Raw genomic sequence first — 18,037 nt, forward strand, 5'->3', positions numbered from 1 at the left:
GCGGGCTGCGAGCCTGGCCGTGGTCATGCCAAAGCCTCGGGCAAGAAGCTGCTCTTAGAACTCGGTTTTCTCACCTGTGCGTGGCAGTCCTTATCCCACAAGGATGTCGGAGGGAACCAGAAGGAAGTCTGGTTTGAGAAAGGCCCCTGTAACTGCGAAGTGCGAGATGCCACACTTCCCAAGTTACTTTGCAATCTTGGGCTCACACTCTGGGCCTCGGGTTCCTTTTGTAAAATCGAAATAATAATGGCTGCCCCGCCTGTATAGCTCAGTGGTTGAGCATGCACCTATGAACCAGGAGGTCACGGTTCGATTCCCGGTCAGGGCACATGCCCGGGTTGTGATCTCCATCCCCAGTGGGGGCCGTGCAGGAGGCAGCCAGTCAGTGATTCATCATTGATGTTTCTCTCCCTCTCCCTTCATCTCTGAAATCAATAAAAACTTATTTTTAAAAAATGAAATAATTTCTGTCCAACCATGCATTTTTATGAAGATGGATAGTCAGGAGGTTTATGCATTAATTCTTTTTTTATTAATATTTTTATTGATTTCAGAGAGGAAGTGAGAGGGAGATAGAAACATCAATGAGAGAGAATCATTGATTGGCTGCCTCCTGCATGCCCCACACTAGGGATCGAGGCCATAACCCAGGCATGTGCCCTTGACCAGAATCGAACCTGGGACAAGGTACTGTGCCGCCGGGGTCGCGGGTGAGCCCAGGCGCGGGAGGCCCGCAGGCGGATGCTCTATCCACTGAGCCAAACCAGCCAGGGCTATCAATTCTTGCAAAAATATGTATGTGCACCTTCTATGTGCCAGGCCTACGTGCCTTAGTGCCATCTCACCAGAGAGTTACTGCCTTTTCTGGAGTAACCCTCCCTCCTCAGTTACTCTGTGACATGTCTCTCTTTCCTTCTTAGCACTTCAGTTTCTATGCTCTATTTTCTTATTTGTTTAATGGGTTACGGTTTCTCTCTTTTCCTCTGCATGAGAGCAGGGACCTTTGTCTGCTTTCTCCCCCCAGTATCTCCCCCATATTAGGCAGAGTCTGGCACAGAGTAGATGTCCCATAATTGTCTGTTGATTGAATGAATGACAGACAAGGTTCTGCCCTGTGGTGTGGTGGGAAAAGCAGGTGAGAATGAGAGGATCCCACAGTGGAGTGTGATGACCAGTTGAGGAAAAGGCTGTGAAGGACAGGTGTTCACAGCCTGTGGAAGAAAGGAACTTCTCCAGTGAGGGAGACAAGCTGCTTTGTTAGGGAGAGGAGGAGCGAACTAGAGGATTCCTTTTCTGTGGGGAGAGGGGCTGCCCCAGCGGAGAGCTGTGCAGAAAGAGGAAACAGCATGTGACCTTTGCAGGGAATATAGTACCTTCATGGCGTGGAGGAGGCTGGTATGGCCTGGACAACGGCCAGCCCGCACAGGGCCTGTAGGACTTGATGAGATATTGGTGTTCATCTGTGGAACAGCAGGTGGGGAGGAGCCAGCACGGGGAAGACTGGCTGGCTTTAGACAGAAAGCAAGTCCCTTCCATAGAGGCTGAGCTCACAGAAAGGGTGTGCAGATCTAGGGAGTTGGTGGTGGTGGCGAGAACTCATGGAGTCCTTGGTGGATGGCTTCTGGTTACTTTGTGATGTAGAAAGCCAGGGGCCTGTGGGGGATCATCGTGGAGAGCAGGTGTGCAAAGTCCAAGAATGGAACATAGTCCCTTTGTGGCATGGGTCCTTTAGTGACCTGTTGAGACAAGTCTCTCTTTCTGTTTTTGTTTTTTTTAAATATATTTTATTGATTTTTTACAGAGAGGAAGGGAGAGGGATAGAGAGTTAGAAACATCGATGAGAGAGAAACATCGATCAGCTGCTCCTGCACACTCCCTGCAGGAGGGGTTATGCCTGCAACCCAGGTACATGCCCTTGACTGGACTCGAACCCGGGACCTTTCAGTCCGCAGGCCAACGCTCTATCCATTGAGCCAAACCGGTTAGGGCTCTTTCTGTTTTTAAAATATGTTTTTATTGATTTTTAGAGATAGAGGAAGGGAGAGAAAGAAACATCATTATGAGAGAGAAGCATTGATTGCATGCTCCCTACTGGGGTCCAGCTTGCAACTCAGGCATGTGCCCTGACTAGGAATTGAACTGGTAACCTTTAGGTGCATGGCACAGTGCTCAACCAGCTGAGCCACACCAGCCAGGGTGAGACAAGTCTTTATATTCATATATACATATATATATATATTTTAAATTCTTTATTGTTGAAAAAATATATATATATATATATTTAAATATATTTTTATTGATTTCAGAGAGGAAGGGAGCGTGAGATAGAAACATCAATGTTGAGAGAGAATCATTGATCAGCTGCCTCCTGCATGCCCCCTACGGGGGATTGAGCCTGCACCCAGACATGTGCCCTTACTGGAATCGAACCCAGGACCCTTCAGTCCTCAGGCCAACACTATCCACTGAGCCATACCGGCTAAGGCTCTATCATTGAGTCATTGAGTCATTTGAGAGGAGGACAAACAGAGAAGTTCACGGTCTAGCTGAGGGCGTAGAGCTTGTGCTGGACTTTGCCTCACCGTGGTGAGGTCTGGCCAGGACTCTGAGTTCTCTGAGCTTCTTGCTAATCCTTGAACCGTCCTGCTGGGTCTCTCATTGGGAGGTGATGATGCTGGTGGCAGATTAGCAGACACCCAGCAAGCGGCCAGTTGTTTGGAGCACCATGGGGTGGGGATGGGCATGGGATGTTCTCTGCCCAGTCTTGGGACCTTGGCCACGTGTCACTCTGCCAGCCTCAGTCCCTGTGGCCTTGTCTGTGTATCTGAGACGTTGTAAGCAGAACGGAGATGAGTTGTGGTTCTGATGTTCACTGAACTGTGAGCTCTAGCACGGACTTGGGAGTCTTGGGAAGTGTAGGTTTAACCAGGGGTTCCCCTACCACTATCCGTACTGGTAATAATAGTGATCCTTGATTGAGTGTTATTATTTCTAGCATGTGAGCCAGGTACTGGGTAGGGGTTTCCCATCCATTCTCTCTCTCTGTTTAACAAGCCTGCAACCTGGTATGTCCATTTTCGCAGACGGGGAACCAAGGCTCAGAGATGACCTTGGAGGTCCCACAGGGTGGAGCTGGCGTAACCTGGATCTGCCTTGTCACCAAAGGCCCTGTTTTTCCCAGAGCTCCCCCTCCTTCTGAGGTTCCTTATCTGTGCTCACTGTAGGCAGGACCCCAACTCGTCTCCAGCTGTAAAACGGGGTGATTACACCTGCCTGGAGGTGGTGGGCCTCAAAAGACACGGCCTGGAGTGGGCCTCGGTCATTGAGTGTGTGTGTGTACATGGGTGCACATAGGTCGTGTACAACGTGGGACTCTGCATCTGTCTGTTCGACATCACCAAGCTGGAGGATGCCTACGTGTTTCCCGGGGACGGTGCGTCGCACACCAAAGGTGGGTCCCCTCTTCTCCGGGGCACTGGCTCTCGTGTGGCTCAGCTCTTGGGGGTGGGAGGCCTGGTCTGGGGTTGGGAGGCCTGGGGCCGAGTCCTGACTGCCAGGAATTGACTGGTGGGCAGACTGTTCTCTCTGGGCCTCAGTTTCCTCATCTGTAAGAAATTCTCAAGGCCTCGTGGGCCATCCATGTTGGAGCATGTGTCAGCACTTAAGCCTTCGAGGCGGAATACCATCCATCGCACGATAGGCCGCAGTGTTCCCGGTCATCTGTTGCCTCTGGTGGTTCACCATGTGCCTTTGGATGTGGTTGCTCCAGATGGGGCTCCCTGGGCACAGGATCGTATTGTCCTGCCTCCCCGCCCCCCCAAGTGCGGTGCCCAAGCCGGCTGGGCACAGGCTTGGTAGAGGCCCTGTGGGGATTTAGTGAGCTGAACTGATGTGTCCTGTGGGGGACGGAGTTTTTCCAGCCCGTGGGTGAGTGACCCTTGGCTGCCCTCATTTGCTCTCTGTGGGGTCAGATGAGGACCATAAATCTTCTTGATGGCTTAGATGTCTGTTTGCCTCCTCACACAGGGAGGGGTTGCCTGCTGCCCCCTCTCCTTCCCCCAAGCCTTCCTGCCCCATGGAGCCTCAGGGAGGCAGCCTGGCAGAGAGCTGGGGGCATGTGGGCCTTGCTGTCCCTTAGCAGCTGAGGGTGCTGGTCCAGAAGCCTGTGTTCAGGAGTAAACCTGTCTGAGGAAGGCAGGTTCAGCCACATGGCCCTGTCTGGTGGTCCAGAAAGACTCGGAGTCTCCCCATGGCAGAACAAGGCAGAACAAGGCAGAATAGCCGTGTGAGTCAGCGGCAATAGTATGACAGCGGACTCGGTGAGATTGAGATAATCACTCAGTGGCCAGCAGGGGGCAGCCTCATACTTACATTTTAGCCCTGGGTATTCAGGCCAGTGTGGATGCTCCCCCCACCCCCCATTCAGTGCTATAAGCGGGGGCAGGAGCGGCAAGGTGATGGCTTCTGCCAGGCCCTGGCTTGCAGTCCGGCGAATGCGGGCCTCCTGGAACAGGGCACGAGGACCCACAGAAGCATGCGTGCTAGGTTATCAGCTCTGTCCCCCTTCCTTAATCGCAGGGCACTTGTAGCATTTCAGGTCAGAGCTGTGCCTGGGGCACACTTCACCAGTCAGGGGGAGCCTGTGCCAGGTGGTTCTGCCCTTTTAGAACTTAAAGGAGAGCCTGGAGGAAGGTTGGAATTGACTTTGTTGTCATTGGCCCAGAATCGGCTGCCACTGGAGGGACTCAGGTGTGACTCATCTGATGGATTTGGGAGCCAGCCCTCAGACCCAGGGCCACTGTGCTGGCCTCTTATGAGGCCCAAGCGGGGACCTCGCACGGGACGGAGAGAGGTCCCTCTGACTCAGCTGCAGGGCCTAGGCCCACAGGGGACTCCTGAGTGGACTGCTGGGCAGGCTCCCGGAGCAGCTACGGGGCCTCCGAGTCACTGCTGGCGAATGAGGGCCGCCCGGGTTGAAGCAGCCATTCCTCACGTGCCAGCTCGTCACTGACATGCTCTCCTTTCCAGTTCATTTCCGCTATGTGGTGTTCCATCCGTTCCTGGACGAGATTCTGATTGGAAAGATCAAAGGCTGCAGCCCCGAGGGAGTGCACGGTAACGGCGGCCCTGACTCCTCAGACAACACCTGGGAGCACGGGAAGGGGCGGGCAGTGGCTGGGGCAGTGGCCAGGCCAGATGGCCTCCCTTTAGCTTCAGTGCTGGCCCTGTGGCCAGGGGAGGGTCAGAAATAGAAGCAGAATCTTCCTGGGGTGAGCAAGAATTTTCAGCCCCCTCCTGCGTTCATGTCGCGGCGAGGACCTCAGCGCTGTGAGCTTCACCATAAGGCCGGACCTCAGGGAGTCCTGGAGTGGGCGGGGGTGACTCGGTGGTCAGCACCCACCGGTCCATGTCGTGTGTGGTGTCCACCTCAGGTTTGGGTGGCTGCTCAGGGTGTGTGAGTGGTATAGACAGAGGCCCATGTGGGACTCCGAGGTTGGGGGGCAGATTTCCATGATGACATCTGCCCCATAGGCAGCACACGGTAAGGGGCTTGCCTCTTGAGTTTCCAGACCCCTCAGTGTTGACCTGTCCATGGTAAGCCCCTGTCCCTGGCTGTCACTTCCAGTCTCTCTAGGGTTCTTCGAGGACATTCTCATCCCTCCCGAGTCACTGCAGCAGCCGGCCAAGTTGTATCCTTCCAGTGTTAAAGCTCGGACCTCTGAAAGCCGGTCCTCACTCCAGGGTGTGGCTGGGTCTTGGGATCTGCAGCTGCCGGCCTCTGCCCACCCGCCAGCTGTGCTTGTGTTCTGGAAGCACCGACCTGCCTGTGCTTCCCCCTGACCATGATGCCCCTGCCTGTGCCTGTCTGGGCTGCCCGGCCTGGCTGTGTAGGTTGTAGGCAGGATACTGCCACTTCCGGTGCACTTGGCTTAGGTTGTCCCTGCAGGAATCATCTCAAAGATGATTTCCTTTGAGAGCTTTGCCCTGACTGGCGCCTCTCCCCTCCTCTGGTCTGTAAGTGGTAGCATCAGCCTGCACCTGAGGGCTTGACTGAGGGTCCTGGCTGGGTTGTTGCCCTCTCCTGGTCTCCCCTGTTGTCCCTGTCCCAGCCCTCGCCTGCTGCACTGCAGGTGTCTGTTTCTGTGCATCCTCACTGAAGGGACCCCACTGCTCACTGGGAGGGACCCCATCCTGTCCTGACTGGACCCATGATGCCCAGTGCAGGACCTGGCACAGGAGGCAGGACCACTAGCGGCCACTAGAGGGCAGTGTGGCTCCTTTGGGAGAACCGGCTGGCTGCCCTCCCGGGGTCAGCAGACAGAGCTCTGGCAGGGCCAGGGTCAAGGTCTGTGTGTGATTCCAGACTTTGTCAGAAGACCTGACCCAGTCCTGCTGGTGCTCTCGCCAGCTGTGGGCCCTCAGGCACCTGACCTCCACCACCAACCACTTGCACTGCCTGGTCAGTGTCCCAGGTGCGGATGGAGGGGTGTGAATGGAAAGGGGTGTGGACTCGCCTGGTGCACGGAACACAGGACAGCTGAGCTAACACAGGCTGACCAGTGTGTTTACCGCTTTACCACAGCCTGTGAGGGGGGCCTTGCTGCGGCCCCCATTTTATAGATGGAGACTCTGAGAGGGGGGCCTGACCCCAGGTCACAGCTGGCGGGTGGTGGGGCAGAGGATGCCCAGGCCGAGTTGGACCTGGCAGGGGGACCCCAGGCAGCAGCTGGCCATGGCCATACTTGAGAGGAACTCCAAACCCCCTCTCAAACCTCCTCCTTGCTTTGATGACCTGCAGAGCCTCTGGGTGCTTGGTGGGGGCCCCCGAGTTCCCAACCTGCTCCTGCTCCTCTCCTCGGTCCCAGACCTCACCACCTGCTCATGGGCCTGCCAGCCAGAGTGAACTCAGTCTGGGATTGGCTTTTCGGGGAGGGGGGGAGGTTCTGTGGGAGGAACCCCCAACCCTCTGGAACTCCCCAGGGTCCGGTTGTTGCCTTGACCTGCACCCCGCCAGCGACGATGCGGAGCAGGTGTGGGTGTGGGAGTATGAGACGGAGGAAGGAGCACACGACCTGTACATGGACACCGGCGAGGAGATCCGCTTCCGGGTGGTGGACGAGAGCTTCGTGGACACGTCCCCCACCGGGCCCAGCTCCGCCGGGGTGGCCTCTACCAGCGAGGAGCCGCCGAAGAAGGAGGCCCCGTACACGCTTGTGGTGAGATGGCGCGCGTGCTGCCGAAACCTGGGGCCGTGGTGTGGGAGCCGCTTCTTTGGGTGGTGACCTGGGTCCCCCTCTGGGAGCCCCTCCCCCAGCAGGTCAGCGTGCAGTCGTGTCCCCCTGGGAGCTGGGTTTCTGTGGCTGGGCCGTAACCCTTGTGCGGAGTTGCAGGCCATGCGGTGCGAGCGACAGCCGAGCCCGATGACAAGGCCACGGATAATGGAAGAACCAAGGAAGGGACTTGGGAGGAGTCAGTCTCAAGAGTATGGGTAGGGCTTCAGGGAGGGTGACCGTCAGGGCTGCTCCCACACCAGGCCCAGCACGGGCCTGAGGTGACAGGGAAGCTGTGACCAGCCAGAGCTGACGGGTTCGCTTTGCCTTTTACCCTCATGAACTCAGTGAAAAAGTGGGTGTCAGGGCCTTCTGGTGTCATGTCAGCCCCAGGCTGTCCACTCTGGGGGCAGCTGTGTCTGTCAGAAACGCAGGTGGCCCGGGCATCCTCCTACATGGATTTGGCTCCTGGGGCTCAAGGTCACCAGGCCTTTCTGGCAGGAAGAGACCACAGGTGGCCCAGGAGGGCACGCTCACCACTCACCTGCGGTGCTTCTGGACGGGCCTGGGGACGAGGAAGGGTGTCTTACCCCAAGGCCTTGGGCCAGGGCAGTGTCCTTAGTGAACCAACGCTTTCCTTACAGGCCTTACCTGTTGGGGCAGGAGGGGAGTCTGTGTGTGCCATGTGCCAGCTGGGAGCACTGGGCCTGCTGGGCACCCTGAACAAAGGGCTCCTTTTGCCTCCTGAGTTGGCCCAAACCCTGAAGGTAGATGAAATGTGCCTGTTCTCCCCGCAGGGATCCATTAGTGAGCCGGGCCTGGGCCTCCTCTCCTGGTGGACGAGCAGCTAGCCCTGTGCTGGACGTGGACCGGCCCAGTCCACAGGCCCTACCCCAGCCTCGGAAGGTGCCGGAGGACAGCAGCAGCCCAGATGCCGAGGGGCAGTCTGCAGTCTGCGGAGGGAGCTGCTGGTGGGGCCAGGAGTGCCCTGCAGCTCGTCGCTCCCTGCCATCCTGGCCTCGCCCCTCTTCCCAGAAGCCCCGCTCTCAGGGACAGAGACTTTATTCAATAAACAATGGCCATGGCAGCTGAGGAGCCACCTGTCTCACTGGCTGCCGTACGACCTAAGGTCACCGAGTTGCCACAGCTGGGACAGCATGTCCTCCCTCTTCACATCACTTGTGGAGACGGCCCCCCACACATGGCAGGATGGGGGCTGAGATTCAGGCGGCCGCAGGCCAGGCGTTGGGCCGGGTGAGCTTGGTGGCTCCCTGAGGCCACACAGGGAGCGAGAGGCCCGCCCGGGGTAGCTGCCCGGGGCCGTGGAGCCATCAGCTGCTGAGAAGAGTGAGGATTAAGGGACCAGCACCTTCCTTCCCACTAATGTGGAAGGTGGAGGCCATGTGAGCTTTGCTGGCTCAAGGTGAGGACTGGTGACCAGCTGTGTCATCGCCCTTCCTCCCATCCGTGTAGCAGGAAGCTTGGGGACAGCTGTCGCTCTCAGACCATGGCCACCGCAGGAACACCCTGTGGGTCTGCTGCGGCCCCAGATCCTGGCATGAGGGCAGGTGCCACTGTTTATTCAGAACGGCTCTGCCACATTCACCTACTTCTGGGACCAGGACACTGGTTTTGTAGTAAATCTAGGGCCCCCTGCCCTTGCCCTTTTGGCCACAAATGGCACCAGAGGTGTGGGGAGTGCCAGTGGGTGTGGCTCTAGGGGGAGGAGCAGCTGTGGGATAGGTGCCTGCCACTGCCTTCTGCCGAGGGACAGGAGTGCTCATGGACAAGCTGTGACCTTGGACAGGGTGGCCTGTGTCCACTTGTGTCTGGAGGACTGAAGGCCCAGCGGAAGGGGAGGCAGTGGTACCGGAGTCTGGCAGGTGCCGCCAGGGCCCTGGTTTTAGCTGCATCGGAGGGGAAGGGCTTTCCCTGGGAGGCCCACCTGGGAACGAGGGAGAAGCGGGAGTCTGCTGGCTCGCGTCTGCTTCACTGCCGTGCTGATTACTGAGGGCCTCCACCAACTTTGGTGAAAAGAGCCCCCCAAACCCTGGAGTTGATAACAGCACAGACACCACCACTCACACAGGAACAGTCACTGAATGTGGGTTCTTATTTTCCTTGCAAGATCAAAAGGTTCTTTAAAATCCTTCAGCCACCAGTGAAATGATCAGACAGGAGAAAAACTTTACATAGGAGTCTTGTCATCAAAAATAAATACAGCTGCATGGAGGTGCTCAAGATCTGAACCAAACGAAAAACGGGAAGGCAGGTTAACAACCCTCCAACCATGGCCGTCCGTGGGCTGAGGGAGGCGGGCAGGAGGCCTGGCCGTGCCTTCTCCGTGCAGGAAGCCCGAGTGGGTCGGGTCAGATCTGCTTCTGGTGACATGCAGCGCTCCACGGTGACGCGAGCGGAGTCTGAGGGTGGGGTGGGACCTACTGCTGCAGCTCCTTCATCCTGTTGAGGGCACTGCCCGCGCAGAACCACTCGATCTGGCTCTTGTTGAAGGCGTGGTTCAGGAGGAGGGTCTCCTGGGAGCCGTTGGGGTGCTTGATGATGCATGTCAGGGGCTGCAAGAGAGGAGGCGGGTGTGGGTGGAGTGGCTCTTGGGCACATGGCCCTGGGTTCTGCTGGAGGAGCAGGGCACCGCCTGGGGCCTTGGGTGCCAGCAAGTGAACCAAGTCCTAGGCCAGGTCTGGGCCGAGGCAGTGGTAAGACCTGAATAATACAACTGCTCTCTGGGGGTTGCCTGGAGAATTTAAGGGCCCTTCCAGCTGCAACAAAGGCTCATGGGAAGAGGTGCAGGTGGGGCCAGGTGTAGGAAGGGAAGCAAGGTGGCTGCCCCCTGTAGGACCCCTCAGGAGGGCCCTTGGAGAGATGGGATGGCCAGCCTGTCCCCTTTCCCTAGCCCCCTGACCTTGCCAGGGGCAAAGTCCTTCAGGCCCTGGATGGTCAACTTGTCCACGGGGTGAATCTTGTTGTAGTCGGCTGGGTCAGCGAAGGTGAGGGGCAGCAGGCCCTGCTTCTTCAGGTTGGTTTCTGGAAGGCAGAAAGCACGTTCAGTCCACGTGGGCAGGGCCTGTCCCCCTTCTCTGCAGGAACCTCCCCAGCCAGAGAGCTGCTTTTCCTAAGTGCAGTCAGGGCCCTGGGAGACTCCCTAGCCCTGCCACCTGGGGACAAACCTGGGACAGTGACTACAAGGCCCAGGTCGGCTGCACTCCCAGCGACACGCTGCCTCTCGCTAGGGTCCTACAGTGAGCGCTGGTGCTGTGTCTCTAAACCTTCCTGGTGACATTCACCAGCAGAAACCCTGTTGGCCATGTGGCCTGATTTCAACTGTTTAGGTCCATAAGTCTGGAAGCAAGATCAGTGCTTGCCAGAGACTGGAAGTTGTGGGTGTCAGACTCAACATGAATCTGAAGGGGCAGAGGCTGGCGGGTGTGGAAACCAGGAGCCATGGGCACAGCCTAGAAACCAGGCACATGGCTCCAGCTCACCGTGGATCCTGGCGAAGCTCTTGGTGATGATGGCCCGACCCCCGAGGTGGCGAGGCTCCAGCGCCGCATGCTCCCGGCTTGAGCCCTCGCCATAGTTCTCATCTCCAATCACCACCCACTGGATGCCATGTTTCTGTGAGGAGAGGGAGGAGTGAGGTGTGAGGAAGAGGAGGACCTGGCCCCTGCCCACCCTGCCTCTGGGCTTCCTGAAGTTCACAGGTCATGGGACTGGAGAGGCCCCTCCTCACCTGCTCCCCAAGGACAAGTAAGTCAGAGGTGAGGCAGGCCCTGACTAGAGTGGGCAAGGGGAGGTGCACCCCACCAAGGTGCTCAGCACAGGCAGGCTGGTGGAGGCCACAGTGGGAGCGGAGCCCAGAGCAGTGGGTGTTCAGTGGAGGTGACATACAGGGAGCTGCCTCCATGCACTGGACATGGTTCAACTGCAAAGCTACTGGTGTGGGCTCCTGGATGGAGAGCACCCCTCCCCTGGACCACCCACTCTGCCCCACCCAGCCATCAGGAGGTGCCAGGGACCCCGCTCCCCTGTTCCCACCGACTGACCGACCTTATAGTAGCGGGCAGTGTCAGGGACAGGACCAAACTCCTGGGTGACGGCATTGCGCACAGAGTTGGCCTTGCCATTTTCAATGTTGATGGCACCAATGAGCAAGTTGTTGGAGATGTTGTCCAGGTGCCCACGGAACTTGAGCCAGGGGCCGGCAGCGGAGATGTGGTCAGTGGTACACTTCCCTTTGACCTTGGGTGGGTGGGCAGAGAGGACAGAGGTTGGTGCATGGCCCTTGACTGGTGGATTAGGGGAGAAGCCCTCTAGAGGCAGGCAGCAGACCCAGTGACAGAGAAGAGGTGCAAGATGTGTGGTTGCAGCCCTGGCATTGTCACCTGTGGGCAAAAGGGCTCAGGCAAGGCCGTCAGCCACCCCTCAGAGGCCTTGAGAGTGAGATCTCCCGTAATGGACACTCAAAGGGGGCAGAGGCGAGTCAGGGCCGCCAGGCAGGTCTGCTCGCCATGCCTTCAGGCCGAGGCCCCAGGAAGAGAGAAGCCCAGGCTCCCTGCTCCCTGTGCCGCTGTCCGGAGACTCCCTAGTGAACAGCATCATGCGTGTCTACGCTGGTGCGAGGCCTCTGCCCACAGCACAAAGGCTGGTATCTGCTCAGCTCCTGAACACAGGCCGCACCACCAGTGCCCAGTTTTGGGAACAGAGCAATTGACGGCTCCACTGAGGGGTGGAGACCCGCCGTGCTGGGTCACACGTGCCTTTCTTGCCCTTCCTGTGGGGCATTCACTGCCCACACCCACTGGAGGTGGCCCTCCCAGCAGCAGCCAGATGGCGGGAGCCCCAGACAGCAGCTGCCCAGATCCAGCTCTGCCCGGCACAGGGCAGCGAAGGGGACACAGGGCTGCAGATGCCCTTGTTCCTCTGCAGCCAAACCTCCCTTCCCGCCCTCACCTAACCTTGCCCTTCTCCTCCCCAGGCCCCGGGGAGCACACGTGGTTTCATGGCCGTCCTGCCGGTCAGGAAAGGGTGCCTGGCAGGCCTGGGCTGTTCTCCTCCTCCCCACGTTGCTGACCTTGATCAGGATTTGAAGGTCCTCCAGGTCTTTGCCATCCCATTTTTCAAAAGGTTCCAGGAGCTGCAGACGCTGGCTGGTGGGGCTCACGTCCACCCGCTGCGCGCTGCCGTCCTTGGGAGGGTGCTGGTAGGTGTCCTGCCCAGGGTCGAAATTCTGTGGGGGACAGGGACATGGGTGTGGAATCCTCAGTCCCCTCTTACAGGAGACAAGCTCCCTGTGCTGAAGCCCTTCCCTCCCAGTGAACAGAGTGCTTTACTGTCACGAACGGTACCACCAGGCCTGCCCAGGGCCAGACGTTGGGAAGGAAGTGTGTTGGCCACACTGCACCGGCAGTGGCCCGGGGCCTGCAGGACTGAGCACGGGGTACAGTGCCCGCTCACCGTGTGGGGAAGCTCGTCTGCATTCGGGGCCTCCAGCTTGAACTTCTTGCCATCCTTGCCCGTCAGGAAGTCAGTCTCTGGGTTGAACTTGAGGGTGCCAGCAATGGCCAGGGCTGTGACAATCTGAAATGGAGGCGGTCAGTTTGTTGGGTAACACTGAATGCCACTCCGGTCCCCCATCTCCAGCCAAAGCCAAATCAAAACGGAGCACAGCCCAGGAAATTTCCATGTCTCTGCAGAGGCCAGAGCTGCAGGAATAGCTCTGGGACCACCAGCCATCGGGTCTGCAGAGGCCTTGAACCCAGGGCAGGCTGGCCTCGACCATTCCCCACTGGGGTCTGGACCTCAGTGTCCTCAGGGCAGAACCAGCACTGCTGGGTATACTCTCCTCTCCCAGGTGTGCCACCCTGGACAGGGAGAGGCCCTGCTATGATAAAAATGTCCCTAAGTGGAGCCCTAGCCAGTTTGGCCCAGTGAATAGAGTGTCGGCCTGTGGACTAAAGGCTCCTGGGTCGATTCCAGTGAAGGGCACATGCCCAGATTGTGGGCTCCATCCCCAGTAGGGGGTGTGTAGGAAGCAGCCAATCAATGACTCTCATCACTGATGTTTTTATCTCCCTCTCCCTTTCTCTCTGGAATCAACAAAAATATATTTTTTAAAACCCTATATAATAAAAGGCTAACATGCAAATCGACCGAACGGTGGAATGACTGGTCACTATGATGCGCACTGACCACCAGGGGGCAGATGCTCAATGCAGGAACTGCCCCCTGGTGGTCAGTGCGCTTCCACAGGGGGAATGCAGCACCAGAAGCTGGGCTCATGGCTGGCGAGCACAGCAGCAGAAGCAGCAGTGGATGCGGTGGCAGGAGCCTCTCCCACCTCCACAGCAGCGCTAAGGATGTCCAAGGGCTCCCCGACTGCCAGAGGGTGCAGGACGGACTGAGGGTCCCCCTGAGTGCACAAATTTCGTGCACTGGCCTCTAGTGTGTGTGTGTGTGTGTGTATTTAGAAATGTCCCTAAGTAGGTAGCTCCTGGGTCGATTCCAGTGAAGGGCACATGCCCAGATTGTGGGCTCCATCCCCAGTAGGGGGTGTGTAGGAAGCAGCCAATCAATGACTCTCATCACTGATGTATTTATCTCCCTCTACCTTTCTCTCTGGAATCAACAACAATATATTTTTTAAAACCCTATATAATAAAAGGCTAACATGCAAATCGACCGAACGGTGGAATGACTGGTCACTATGATGCGTACTGACCACCAGGGGGCAGCTCCTGCATTGAGCATCTGCCCCCTGGTGGTCAGTGCGCTCCCACAGAGGGAATGCAGCACCAGACGCTGGGCTCATGGCTGGCGAGCACAGCAGCAGCAGCAGCAGTGGCTGCGGGGGCAGGAGCCTCTCCCACCTCCACAGCAGCGCTAAGGATGTCCAAGGGCTCCCCGACTGCCAGAGGGTGCAGGACGGACTGAGGGACCCCCTGAGTGCACAAATTTCGTGCACTGGCCTCTAGTGTGTGTGTGTGTGTGTGTATTTAGAAATGTCCCTAAGTAGGTAGCACACTGGAAACATGGAAGGCCATCTTGTCACTCATTTTTAGCAAAAAAAACCCCAAAGTATTTCTCAAGTACTTATTTTAAAAAGTCGAACCAGCCAGCATGGCTCAGTGGTTGAGCGCCAACCTATGAACCAGGAGGTCACTGTTCAATTCCTGGTCAGGGCACATGCCTGGGAGTTGCAGGCTCGATCCCCAGTGTGGGGTGTGCAGGAGGCAGCCAATCAGTGATTCTCTCTTATCGTTGTTTCTATCTCTCTCTCCCTTCCTCTCTGAAATAAAAATATATTTAAAAAAAAAAAAAAGGAAAAAAGGACTGGCTGTGTGCCAACAACGGCGGAGGCGGAACCCCCACCAAGTGCCTGGAGCATGAGGCTCAAGCCATGTTCACCCTAAGGAGGCCTTGTCCACTGACAGCCCCCACTTTCCGTGCTGCTCATGAATCCGGCAGGCTCCCAGGGCACAGAAAAGTGGCCCCGCCAAGCCGAACGCTGGGTAGAGGCGTTTGTCCCAGTGTTAATTCCGAAGCTCCTGTTCGCGATCACAACTGTACTGAACAAGCACCTCTGACTCCTGGGACATGAAGGGGCCAAGTGGGGGCATCAAGGGAGCACGATACTTGGTGCTGGCAAGGCCTGTGACCTTGGTTTCTGCTCCCATAACCCCTTGCCCTTCACTGCCAACTCTCCCAGAGCAGGCCCATGGGTCAGATGCCCTTGCCCCAAGCCCCATGTCCCTCTACCTCCCTGACTGGCTAGGGGCAGGGCCCCCAGAGTAGTCCCAGGCGAGGGCCTGGCTAGGTCATCTCACCTCTGGGGATGTGACGAAGGCATGGGTCTCAGGGTTCGCGTCATTGCGGCCTGTGAAGTTCCTGTTGTAGGAGGTGACGATGGTGTTCTTCTCCCCCTTCTTGATGTCCTTTCTGCCAGGTCAGAGGACAAGGTTAGGGGTGTCTGGCCTTGTCACCTGGCCCATTCTGCCTACCTCTTGAGAAGGGGTAATAGAAGACCCTGAAACGAGCCTCCACTGTAGGACTCCCGCAGACAGAGCAAGAGGGCACCCTGGGGCTCACAGGTTCGCTGAGACCAGAGGAGAGACAAAGGCAGAGCCAGACCAAGGCCTGACTCTGCCAACCTGGACACTTCCCCTCAGATGGCTCTGTGGGGGCCCCGCTGTGTCCATTAGGATGAGGCCTCCTCGGCTTCAGTGAGGTGGCCACCCAGTCCCACGGCCGGGCTCTTCCTCTTTACTTCCAGCCCAACTTCCAGTCCTGCCTGAAGCTAGAGCCTCGTCTCCTTCCCAATAACATCTCCCCTCAACCTCTGGGGCTCCAAACCCCAGGACACAAGGGCCTATCCAACCAAAGACGTGCCTCACCTGTCCCACTGGCCGATGCAGGGGCCACAGGCGTTGGCCAGCACAATGCCGCCCACATCCCTCAGGACCTGTGCCTGCGGGGAGAGAGGAGGACAGGCGTGATCGGGCAGGGAAAGGCGGCTCAGCTGCTCGGGGGATGAAGCGCTGTCTGGAACCCTGGGGCAGCTGCCCTCGCCGACAACACGTGGCTTGTCCCTCCTGAAGCCACATTCCTCAGCGGTGGGAGCCAGGGGTAGGGGCACGTGGGCACTCACATAGCCGTCCCGCTCAATGGTGGCGCGGATCTGCTCAGAGCCCGGTGTGATGGTAAACTGGGACTTGCACTTGAGTCCGTGAGCCAGCGCCTGCTTGGCCACAGCTGCTGACCGTCCCATGTCCTCGTAGCTGGAGTTGGTGCAGCTGCCGATCAGACCTGGTCCATTGTGGGTGGTGGGGCCAGGAGTCAGGAGGAGACAGTGACCGGAGGTCTCCACTGATTTCAACTACCCAGACCTGGTCAAGTGTCACCAACTGTGCTGGGCCAGGGGCTGTTCTTAACAGACACCAGCTGGAAGCAACCCGACTGTCCTGAATGCATCAGCTACTCAGGACCCAGCCATTTAAGGGAAGTCAGTGTGACCACTGAGCACGCCCCTGCTCTGACGATAATGTACTCGGCAGGTGTGTGCCCACCAGGGGGCTCCACTGAGACAGGCCACTGCTGGTGAGGGCGACAGGAGATGCTCATTCTCTTCCTTTAGACTTTCTGGAATTCTCTGGTTTTTAAAAATGGTTTATAATCAGGGGGAAAGTGTTCTTTTTAAAAAGTCTATTATCACAGTTATTACAAAAGTCAGGATGACATACAATCTATAGGTATCAAGACAGTCTAATCTCTCTTACCAATTCAACTATTTTTTTTCTAATTATTAAACCACCAAATGTTTTATTTGCTTCCACTAGTAAGGTAGACCACATTATACATGCTTTATGCCACACACTGCAGAGAGCTCTTTTCATGTGTTAACTTGTCATTCCTCCCAAGAACTTCGACGAGTAAGTACGATGACCACCCCGTTTTACAGGCAGAGAACCAGGGTGTGGGGAGTGAGAGGACTTGCCTGTGGTCACCCAGATTCACACACAGGCCACCTGGCTCCGGGCCCGTGCTCTTCACAGCCACCCTTACTGTGACAACGGCAGGTGCTAGTGATGACGACACGCCAGTGTGTCCGTTTACAGAAAGTAAAACCAGGCACCCTGGGTAATGTGGTGACGTGTTTGTACAGAAGGACACACACATGAACGCGTGCGTGTGCACAGAAACAGCACACATCTCAGAGCTCCTAGAGCCGGTTTCCAGTTGGGGGCTGAGATGAGGGGTGTTGTACAATGAGCATATTTCTTTTACACCAAGAAAAAGTAACTTCTTTAAAAAGCCATAAAAAAACTCCAAACAATTTCAGAAAGTGCCTGGTACATTTAGGAAGCACCGCGGTGAGCACAGGCGACTGCCCACAGCCCCGCAGACCCACTGGCCCTGAGGCCGGCTCCCGGCGGAGGGGCAGCAGCTCACCTACTCTGATGTCCACAGGCCAGCCTTCCTTCTCGGCCACAGCGCCCACTTCTGCCACAGAGTGAGCCAGGTCAGGGGTGAAGGGCCCATTGATGAGTGGCTTCAGCTGAAGAAAAACAGCATTAGAAGCAGAAAGAGAGGGAGAGAACGCATCTTGGCGCGTGGACAGCCTGTCTTCCTCAGAGGCTGTCTGGCCCCTGCTCACCAAGTCCCCACAGAGAGCCTGGGAGGCCAGCTACTCCCATGGCTTCCTGTCCTCTGGCCTGGTCTGCAGGTCTCAGGGCCCCAAACTGCTTAAACCTGGAATCTCGGGCCTGACCTCTGACAAAGCGAACTCCAGGACATACTCTTGGCTTTTGCTAGAGCTAAGGTGTGGCAAACTGAACCAGTTTCCCAATCAGCCACAGCCCCCTCTGCGCGCCCCTCGGCCACACAGCCCTCCTACAGCCCCTCCCGACGCACTGGAGCCTGATTCAGGCAGCAGCTGGCAGGGCACTGGGGAGCCAGAGCCCAGGAGCCCTGCTAGTGTGCAGGCCAGGGCCCTCCCTGACTTCCCCAGGGCACCCCAAGTGCAGCCTGAACTCCCACCCTCAGAAACTCCTTGGATCCGGTTCCCTTCCTCACCTCATTAAGGTTAATTTCAATCATTTGGTCATATTGGCAGCCAGGGTCAGGTACCAGGTGATCCTTGAACTCCTCAGCTAGCTTGGCAATTTCTGAAATCAACAAGGGAGGGAGGCTGAAGTACTGTATGTGAAACAGAAACTGGTCATGAGTCCTTGAGGCCTCATCCATCCATCCAC

General features: G+C 57.2%; 2 protein-coding genes across 2 annotated transcripts in view; one reads left to right on the plus strand and one right to left on the minus strand.

Annotated features, from left to right (window-relative positions):
- POLR3H (polymerase (RNA) III (DNA directed) polypeptide H (22.9kD)) overlaps positions 1-8,880 on the plus strand; it is a 9,503-nt gene extending 623 nt beyond the window's left edge. Inside the window, exons 2-6 of the mRNA XM_006775964.2 lie at positions 3,355-3,451; positions 5,029-5,115; positions 5,627-5,690; positions 7,016-7,217; positions 8,069-8,880. Coding sequence (XP_006776027.1) covers positions 3,355-3,451; positions 5,029-5,115; positions 5,627-5,690; positions 7,016-7,217; positions 8,069-8,122 — 504 coding nt within the window. The 3' untranslated portion in view covers positions 8,123-8,880. The remainder of the gene's footprint in view (positions 1-3,354; positions 3,452-5,028; positions 5,116-5,626; positions 5,691-7,015; positions 7,218-8,068) is intronic.
- Positions 8,881-9,365: 485 nt separating this feature from the next.
- The window catches only part of ACO2 (aconitase 2), a 45,077-nt gene continuing 36,405 nt past the window's right edge, over positions 9,366-18,037 (minus strand). Inside the window, exons 8-18 of the mRNA XM_006775965.2 lie at positions 17,859-17,950; positions 17,235-17,340; positions 15,934-16,091; positions 15,680-15,753; positions 15,113-15,224; positions 12,744-12,866; positions 12,361-12,516; positions 11,337-11,528; positions 10,772-10,904; positions 10,192-10,313; positions 9,366-9,844 (exon numbers count right to left, since the gene is read on the minus strand). Coding sequence (XP_006776028.1) covers positions 9,710-9,844; positions 10,192-10,313; positions 10,772-10,904; positions 11,337-11,528; positions 12,361-12,516; positions 12,744-12,866; positions 15,113-15,224; positions 15,680-15,753; positions 15,934-16,091; positions 17,235-17,340; positions 17,859-17,950 — 1,403 coding nt within the window. The 3' untranslated portion in view covers positions 9,366-9,709. The remainder of the gene's footprint in view (positions 9,845-10,191; positions 10,314-10,771; positions 10,905-11,336; positions 11,529-12,360; positions 12,517-12,743; positions 12,867-15,112; positions 15,225-15,679; positions 15,754-15,933; positions 16,092-17,234; positions 17,341-17,858; positions 17,951-18,037) is intronic.

This window comes from Myotis davidii, unplaced genomic scaffold, assembly GCF_000327345.1.
Source record: "Myotis davidii unplaced genomic scaffold, ASM32734v1 scaffold428, whole genome shotgun sequence".
Taxonomy (NCBI): Eukaryota; Metazoa; Chordata; class Mammalia; order Chiroptera; family Vespertilionidae; genus Myotis; species Myotis davidii.